Source organism: Anopheles funestus, chromosome X (genome assembly GCF_943734845.2).
Source record: "Anopheles funestus chromosome X, idAnoFuneDA-416_04, whole genome shotgun sequence".
Lineage (NCBI taxonomy): Eukaryota > Metazoa > Arthropoda > Insecta > Diptera > Culicidae > Anopheles > Anopheles funestus.
Window position 1 is genome coordinate 15728078 of NC_064597.1, and position 9700 is coordinate 15737777.

General features: G+C 45.3%; 1 protein-coding gene across 3 annotated transcripts; it reads right to left on the minus strand.

Moving 5' to 3' along the window:
* Positions 1–623: 623 nt before the first annotated feature.
* Positions 624–9565, minus strand: LOC125771113 (uncharacterized). Of its 3 annotated transcripts, XM_049441393.1 has the most exons (6): positions 9319–9564; positions 8135–8693; positions 2755–2920; positions 2463–2660; positions 2107–2402; positions 624–2013 (listed from the first exon to the last, which is right to left on the minus strand). In XM_049441393.1, the coding sequence occupies exons 2-6, from the start codon at positions 8184–8186 to the stop codon at positions 1127–1129; spliced, it is 1599 nt and encodes a 532-aa protein (XP_049297350.1). In that variant the 5' UTR covers positions 8187–8693; positions 9319–9564; the 3' UTR covers positions 624–1126. The 3 variants fall into 3 exon arrangements, with proteins under 3 accessions (XP_049297350.1, XP_049297358.1, XP_049297369.1); XM_049441401.1 differs by having other exon boundaries at positions 624–2010; positions 8135–9565; XM_049441412.1 differs by lacking the exons at positions 8135–8693; positions 9319–9564 and adding an exon at positions 6635–8114.
* Positions 9566–9700: the final 135 nt, after the last annotated feature.

Here is a 9700-nt window from a genome sequence, read left to right on the forward strand (position 1 = left end):
GACCGGTCGCACGTGCGCGCGTGTATTGGAACATATTTTCTATTACGCTGGACGGAAGGAGAGAGAGCGTATTGAAAGAAATTTGGAATATCTGGTTAATAGATCCGGAATGTAATACATCGACAAAAACAAGGTTTTCAACGTTTCAATGCATTTTTTTTCTTTAAAAATGGATAGCCAGAATATCTCGAAAATATTTAAATATTGAATTTTTTCCAGGTGCTCTTTGGTCAAAATCTAGGTCCAAAATAAGGATACATTTCGTAACGAACATCGCCTTTTCAGCTTTAAATGTGCGCCATCTTGTTTCAAATTGAAATTTTTTTCGAATCCACTACAGTAAATGCTAGATTTGGATATCTTTTATCAAAGTAATTTTCTTAACACAAACATGCTTAACATGTGTTAAGGTTTTTTAAAACAGTTTTTTGTGATGTGTAGTCATCCTTTTAAAAAATCGCGAAAATCAAGAAATGCTTCGTAGGCCGATTAATGCGGATACAATTTTAAAACATCACTTTCTCTGTTCACATCTTTCGATGCGACACCGAACTACTTTCCATTTTTTAAATGTGATATTTCTTGCCTACAATGAAGCGACAAATCATTAATCCGCTAGTGTATTGGTTTCGGTGCAGCACTTGCTTTTATTTTAATAAATTTCAGAGAGAGAGAAAAAATAAACGTTAGCATTCGTTAGCGCACAACATATCTCTTCCTAAATGCGTGACACGTTTAGACGGGCGCGTAGACCGTCGATAAAAATGTATCTTTGTATCTAAATGCGAAACACGCAACACACACACACACACTCCCACTGCCTAAGGAGTATTCGCCCACCGGCTTGGGGCTGATTTATAAATGAATTTTCATCGTTTTTAATTGTTTAATTAATGTTTTGTTTTTTTGTTCTCCTTTTCTCTTGTCCTTTGTGCGTGCGCGCGCGCGTGTGTGTGTGTGTGTAGGTGTGTAAGTGTGTTCTGTTTCAACACGGAAATCAACGCAACACACGCTCGTTGTCTCGCGACATCGTACCGGCTAAAGAAATCACTCCGTTCCAACGTTTGTTACCACTACCGATACTGCTATTACTATTGCCTACCACTACTACTGGCTACAGCTACTACTACTGCTCCTCGGGATAGTGAATCTGGCCAAGATCCCGGCACAGGTTGTTGTTGGCGAAGGATGAGTTGTAGTTGAACGTGCCGTACCCGGGTGCGGCGTACTGTGTATAGGCGGCGGTCGGGAAGATCAGCTCCGGGTTGGCCGCCGCAAACTGGTCGGTATTCTGCAGGAAGGCGGAATAGTTCGAAGAGCAGGCGGCCAGATGTGGATTCAGCTGGACGGCCGTGTCGGCCGCATCGGCCGCACTGTACGCACCCTCGTACGCTGCCGCCGCGAAACCTTGATGCTGGTTCTGGGAGATGTTGTTGTTCATGTCGCTCAGGAACTCGATCGACTGTGTCAGCGTGGTGGGTTCGGTGGTGGTGGTACGTTTCACCGCACTGCCCGGCACTAGCTCACCGGCGAGTATCTTATCGTAGGTCGTCTTTACGTCGCTTGCCTGATGTGCCTGCTGCTGCTGCTGCTGCGCTTGCTGATGTTTGCGTGCGCTACTGTCATCCTCGATGATCACACCGGTCGGCATGGGTTCGTCCGTGCGGTGGTATTTGTGCGCTTTATCACCACCGGCCAGCAGGAAGAGGGCATTTTCCCGCGACCGTATCGGGCTGCTGCTCATTGTGCCGGGCCGTGGTCCGGCCCGCATGCTGCTAAAGCCGGGCTGCTGATTATCCGGATTATTACCATCGTCCTGGGCCATCGCGAGTGAACTAACAAAATCGACACCGCCGACGAAGAGATCGTGCCCTTTATCCTGCTGCTGTTGCTGCTGCTGCTGGTCCTGACCGGGGCCTCCCTTGCCTATGCTCTCGTGCAGCATGCTTTCCGACATCTCTTTCGCCTCCTTATCGCGCTTGATACAGCTCAACATGCTACCCTTCAGGTCTGCTGAGAATAGAGAGAACAAGATCAGAATGGTTTTGGCTGTGTGTGTGTGTGTGTGTGAGGGGTTTTTGCAGTGATGCCTGTCCGCCAACTTACCAGGATCCTCCTTGATGCGACGCCGTTTCGAGCTCGAACCGGACAATGATTTCTGGGACAGTCCCAGCAACCCATTGATGCTGTACGACTGGGACGCAACGTTCTCCACCTGTTGTGGTGACTTCATCGATTCCTGATCTGCTTGCATCTGTTGATTGAGACATTCCTGTTGCTGTTGCTGCTGGCTTTGCTGCTGTTGATTGTTGCGCGAAAGAATCCTTGGACTGTCGAGGCTACTGTTGTCCGAACGTTGTGAACTGTACTTAGCCTTCTCTGCCGCCTTGTTCCGTACAATTCTGTGGACACGCGTGTGCTTTTTAGTGAAACCGAAGAGGACACACACAAAATAGTCTTACCGGTTGATGGAGGATACACTCGGTACGTTGTCGTGCACACAGATACCATCCGCCAGGAGCTTGTCACGGATTTCCCATGCAAACATGGTTGGATTCTGGAGCTTGTAGGCAGCGATCGCTTCGACTACCGGTGGTGTTGCCACCTTCGGTTTCGAACCACCGATCACGCCCGCCTTAAAGCTGCCAGTTTCGTAATATCTGGAAAGGGACGACACAAAAAAAAATTATCATTAGCCAATGGTTGGTTCGCGTTACGTTTTGTTCTTGCACACTCTCCCTCCCTGACACATACCTCGAAAGGATCTTCGAAACGCAACCATGGCTGACACGCAGCTGGCGCGAAATGTCACACGGCCGGATACCGTTGTGCGCCAGCTCGACAATCCGCTGCCGGACCAGATCGGGGAGGGGGCGCCCATTCACGAACACCCCGCCTAGTTGATTCACCCCACCATGGCCTACCCAGATGCCGTCCAGCAGGTGAAGGACGCCACAATAGACGTCAGGAACGCCACAGTAAACATCCCAACAGGGGGCGGGGGGCAAACGAGGCAGTAGAACATTCAGGTAATTCAGTTCATTACACAATACAACGGTGTGCAGGGAAAATTGGCGGCAAAAATTGAAACAGAAAAAGGGAAAGAAAATACGAGGCAGAGAGAGAGAAAAAAAACCAGACGGGGGGGGGGAAAATAAAAAAAGAACAGGTTTACGATTAACAAATATTGCTAAAACATATAACGATGAAAGTAGAAATCTAAAAAAAAAATTAGCAAGCGAACTTGTACTTAAAAAAAAGTTGCAAAAAATCAATAATAGTGCACAAAAGAAAATATCAAAAATGTATATAATGTTTAATAATTTTTAAACAATGTCTTATGCCTCCGAGCGGAAGACAAAAAAAAAGATGAAAACATCTAAAGGCCTTTTTATATGGGAAGGAAAATAAAAAAAAGAAAGCATTGTTAGCATGTGTTAGTGGCAACATCCCCTTTCCGTCATCATCCCACAGCCGTTTCCGTATGTGGTAGACTGTGGTAAGGGTTGCCTAGGGCAATAGAGCAAAATGTAAGCCTTGTGTTTCAATCCTTTCAATTGGCGCTTTTCTCACGTGCATCACGCTAAAACAGTGCGCCAAAACGAAAAAAAAAACAACCAATATGTGACGCATCCTTCTACAACTGCGCACTTAGAACAAAAAAGGTTAGCACTTAGACAATAAAATGTAAGATTCGTTACGAGTTAAGGTTAAGGGTCGCTTAAAGACACAGAGGTGGGTGGGTGAGGAATAAAGGAAGACGGCCGACCGTATTCGGGTGGGTAACAATCGAAATAAAAGGGCGCAAACAGGTGGCATCGATTTTGACGGTTAAAGGGAACGCCACGAATGGAAAGGATCGTAATTGGTAACAGGATTTAAATTATAAAAGAAAGGAAGGATGGGGAAAAAAAGGAAGACAAATGCGCGCGTGCCGGATGTAAAAACGCGTTGTAAGAGGAGGTTTGTTGGGGGCGGGGGGAAGGGTAGACACAGTTTTTTTTTTTGTTGAGCACTCTTCAAAAGAAAGAGCAGAAAGAGAAAGAAACGTATTTCCTTTACCATTCCTTCGGTGATGATGATCACCGTTTTCCGCCACCCCCGTTTAATGCGTTTGAATGTTTTCATATTCAACAATTTTTTTGTCTTCTTTCATTTTACACTTCCTCGACGATTCCCTTGTTTCTTTTTTGTGTGTGTGTGTGTTAATGCTATACATTCAAGTGTATGTATAATTCGCTTCCGTTGTACGAAGCTGTTTTCCATTTTTCCTTTACCTCGCTTGTGTCTCGTTATCTTCTCTATCTCGTTCGCTTTCTGTAACTGTCTTTCTTATGTTACGTTCGTTATTCTGTTGTACCCCCATTATGAAATTCCCCCCCTTCAACTAGCTTTCCCGCTTTTCTCATTTTCTTCCTTCTTTTCCTCTTACTATTGCGCGCGCGTTTCTCGTCGTATGCTTGTGTGGTTTTTTCTTTCTTATCCAGGTGAATTTTTATACGGATTGTGTGAGTGGTGTATCTGTTGATTCTGACTTAATTTTCCCGCACCCATTCTCTGTATCTCTCTGCTCTGGCTTACCCACGCATACAAACACATCCATATATAAAGTATAATATTCCCGTGAGGGTTTTCCACTCTTACCGGAATGAGAAAAAAAAACATTTGGGGGAAAACTTATGTGTAAAACACACACACATTCACACACACCACCCGCGTACGATTTGACCGGGAATAATGTATGCAACACGCGTGTGCATTACATGGCGTCCCCTATAAAAAGAGGGAAAAAAGGTAAGGCTTAAGAAAAGCCACCTGACGATATTTTGTCTTGAATGTTACATTTTGTCTAGGAAAAAAAGGTCAAATTTCATGTATTCCTTTCTGTGTTTTTCCTAACTGAAAAAATAACATTCTACATTTTTATGTTGTCTCAACTCCTTTCCTTTTTTTTACAAAATGAACAAAAAATATACAAAAATTCTCTCTACCTAGTGTCTAGCCTGCCAGTTTGAGAAATAAAGCCGAGAAAGCAATAGAATAAAAGGGAAGCAAACTAACACACACAAACACACGGAGCAAAGCGATCATTCGGGTGCATTACCCTCCGCTCCGGTACTATCGTGAGGGCTCAACCATCCACCCCACTCTTATCCCCCACACCCCCTCCCCGCTCGGGGGCCATTTCCTCTTTTCATGTTTTTTTTTGTCTTGATTGTCTTGCCCGTTCACAAAGCACTGGGAGCGGTTGTGTGCGAGTGGCCGAGAACGAAATGCGAGAAACAAGCACAAAAACGGCAAAAATGTGAATAAACCTTTTGCTACATCTTTTGGCGACGGTACGAGTTCGAGAGGATGGCTTTTTATAGGGGGTGGGCTGGGAATGAGTCAAAGCAGACAATAGCCCACCCGCCATGGGTGGTGAAGAAACCCGGAAAGAAATAAAAACCCTAGCAACAGTCCCTCAACCCAATCGGGATCGTGTGCCGTAAAGTGAGCGATTTGCATTTAAGACAAATCCTTTCACACAATGGCTTCCCGCACGACACACACGGTACGCGCGCCTGTGTGTTTGTGTGTTAGTGCTGCGAAGGGTGATGTCGATCTTCCTGCTCATGGCCGTCGGTACACCCTCTCTTCACCTAAAAAAAAAAACAAATGTCGGTTGATAGACCTTGAACTTGTTTGATGACCTGCGCCATGTTTGATCGTGTGTTGATGTGAAATCCGTCACCACTCACGAGTGCGCGAGCGCGCGCTCACACACCCCCCGCCTACCCACCCTTTTGCATGGTTTTAGGCTGGGTGGCAGGTGGTAGATAGGGGTAGGCCGTGGATAGTAATTTCTTACTACTGCTCTACCCATTCCAGCACGAAACAGATTCGCGCTTGTTTGAGTGATGGATCGGACATGCCAAGGGGCAGAGTTTTCCATCGTTTATTCAGCGGTAGAATGCTCGCCATCCTCTATTACGATATGCGTGTGCGTACGTGTGTATGTGTGTGTACGCTCGTTTGTGTTGTGGAAGAGGAACACGATGATCGTGAGTTGCGGAGCCGTCGAGTCGAGGAAGATTTGCAATGCGGGATGAAGAACGAAACCCGTCATTTACTTGTAGCTTTTCCATCTCTTGCATGAAATTAGTTAGCATTCACTCTACCTCTATCTCTTTCTTACACATGCAGATTGAAGAAAAAAAAACACACACACATTAAGATGCCATGATGATCGTCTATGAAACTCTGTGCCGAATGGGTCTGCACGCACAAAGTCACATTCACGCAAAACGCACGCACATATTATAATGCTTCTTGGATAGCTTCTTGAATAGTAAGAAAACTCCTTTGCTTTTACTTCCTGACGCACTTGCAGATAGGTGGCTCAGCGTTGAAAATGTGAACCACTCAAAAAACACACACACGCACGCAACACGGGACGATTTCGATGTGCGATCATTTATGATGGGGGAGGAAGGAAAAAAAACAAAAGAAATTTGGTTGATCGGAAGGAGAAGGATCTGGGCAGAAGGTGGGACGATCTTCGGCACGTATCTTCCTCTACCACACACCACGCCTCCAGTTAGTTGGCAATAAGACGAAATGTAAAAGATCATTTAAGAACGTGTAAAATCACCACCACACAGCGGCGGGGTTGACGCTCGTGGCATCGGCGGAAGCTCATTTTGTGGACGGTCGCTTCGTTTCCAGTGTCGCTGCTACTTGTTACTGCCATACATCGCCATTCCAGTGCTCTCCTGCCGCCATCTTAGATCGATTCTTTCATCCCCTCGTTGCAGTCACGCAGCCAAGCTCTGTGTTGCATTTGATCACTACCGACGAATTAGTTTCCGCACTAGTAACAGACTATCGGTCAAAAACACACACGCGGCGATCGAGAAATAAAAAATGATAGTTTTGTTCCCATCATAACCAACCGCGTTCATTCGTTTCGCACTTGTACGGTTGCCTTTTTGCCGTGATATCGAGAACATCGCAAGATCAAGCTTGTTCTGTTGCTTCTGTTAAAACCTTCTCAAATCTCCACCCGCCCCGTTTATACACACATTCACAGTCGGGTTCGCACACACTCACAGCAAGGCAGAAACACTAGCAAAAGCTTCAACCGCGATGCGCTCGGCGCGCATTGTGTGTTCTCTCGACGAGACGCTCGAGCAAACAAACGGTGCGTAAACGAAGCGACACCCGAGCTACCGCCGCTTGATCTGATGGGATCGTACCGCGTAAGCACGCACACAGATCCCACACACATACACCTGTGTTAAGGTATAGGCGCCGCTAGCAAAGAAGAGAACACCATCGCACCATCGGCGGTTAATACCACGTTTGCTCGAATTATTTAAACGGCCTACAGTGTGTGGAGCATTTATGGCGTTCTTCTATCTTTTCTCCCTACACATCGGTCCCTCTCTTTCTGTAGCTTGTATGTGTTGGAAGGTTCCACAAGAGGAGCCTTTCCAGATGGGGTGAATAATATCGGTGTGTGTGTGTGCCTTATATTAGCTTATAACCTTACAAAGGGGGTAGATGTACCATTTCTACAGCGGAAGCCGGTAAAGTTAATTGCGCACCTGTGTGTGATGATCGATCCTGCCGTTTCCATACACACGCACACAGCCACAAACCGAAACCTATCAGGGGTTACTGTGTGCGCCCAAATTCCGACGCGAGTCCCAATCCCTCGCCCTGTACCTCAAATACACGCAAGTGTAGGATGAATGGAATGTCCATTTAAAGGTACGTAAATGAACGTTAATTCCCCATTACCTTCGCACCACTTGTCAACGAATGTCCGTTGGGAGGAAGATATTGTGCAAAAAAAGAAAAAAGAAAAAACAAGGCACAACTGAAAACCTTTGCGTGCTTGTAAAAGGGCACTTTTTTGTTGCTTTAAAAGTGTGTGGAAAAATAGGGGGAAAAACACCGGTAACTAAATAAAGAATTACAAGGGGAGAAGAAACGAAACAAAAAGACTTTGAAGAAAACATATAAAAAGGAGAACCGTTTCCGTTAACAGATAAAATAATGGAAGCGGTAATGTATACTTGTATAATAATAAAAGAAGAAAAAAAAATGGCGTAGACCAATCAGCAGGTCCACCCTACGCCGTTCTTACAGGTGTAATACTCCAGTATGTTCTGCTTGCAATTAAACGAATTGTAGTGCATGGTGTTGGCAGCTGCGGGGAATATTGCATACGGCAAGCAAGGGAGAAAGTTATCAAATTAGAACACCAGGAGGTACTTTAAATGTGTCTATTTTTTCTTCTGTTTGTAGACATCCTTGAGGATGTACAGACGATCATGTCCCGGGGGGGCTTTTTTATATGTTTCTTTTTTTAAGAAACGTTTTCCGTTGGCAGGAAGCAAAGAAGATGACTTGTCCCCGTATCAAGTCACTCTCCATTCCCGCCGCAGCAATTGGATCTTTGTCGTCTAATCTTAACAGGGTGTACAGTTGATGGGAGTCATATTGATAGATAGGTAAGACATTTACCAAAACGTAGCAACGACTTACCGTGCTGGTTGATATGTGTCCAAACATCTTGGAAAGGTACGTTGTCATCTTATTTGTCTCTGTGCCGCAGATCTTGATGGTGGTCAACCATTTTCCTTCTTGCCTCTTGATTGAAGATATCCATTGGAATAGAAGGATGATGTTCCTCATCGAACAATCTAAATGAAAGATATTAAACATTCTGCTTCTTCCCTTTGCGAGTGTTCTGTTGCTGTAAACGTAAAAAGATTAGTTTAGGTCCCGTGACCCATCCTCGGGTAACATAATGGAGTGCGTGTCTCATAATGTCTCAATGTAAATCGCTAGTGTTAGGCAAAATAATTTTATTGAAGGCATCAAGCTATTAAAACGCCAACAATATTTTCCCACGCACGGAAATATACGCCGGAAAAGGAACAAAGTTGGCTCCGCCGAAGCAATCCTGCAGTTGACAGGCGCGTGCGGTCGTCACTCAACCGTAACACGTGCTCCTGGCAGATTTGTACGTCAATGGTGGGTTGACTCGATGGCGTTAGCTCTCTTCGATTTTTTTTTCTTCATTGCCTTCTATTCGCACTTTCAATTTAAAACGCCTGTAATCAAGTATTCTTTTATTGAAATCGAACACAATTTAAACATATTCCCATTCACCCGCATCAGGGACACTTTGTGTCTGTGTAACTGACAGTTTTCACCAAAACTGGATTTCAAAAGCGGACACGGACAAAACCGCGGACCATTCGCAAACATTGGCTTCACTTTGCCAGCGAAACGGACATTTAAAAGGGTACGAAATTGCGGTACCTGTGTGGTTCCAGATGCTGATGAATTGAACGCACGACTGAACCTGTACGCCACACACTCACGAAAAAGGATACTACGTAATTGTAAGGAGAACGCAAATAAACACACGGATCCGCTTTATTATTTTTTTTTTGTTTTACTCTCTCACTGGCACTACACACGCTCACTATCCACTCGGTTGTGGTTGATTTCGCCGTAAGCTTGCAGTTGCTGTCGGTTTCTGTTCTGTTCTATGCCCGCCTGTACGGATGCGCGAATCCCTCTCGATTACGTGCCACTATCGCCGGCAGCGAGAACGAGAAGCGACCAGCGAAGCTGTGAGTTGTTGCGCTTGCTCTTTCCCACAAGCTGGGAAAATGCCAAGGGAAAATTGAACGCCCGA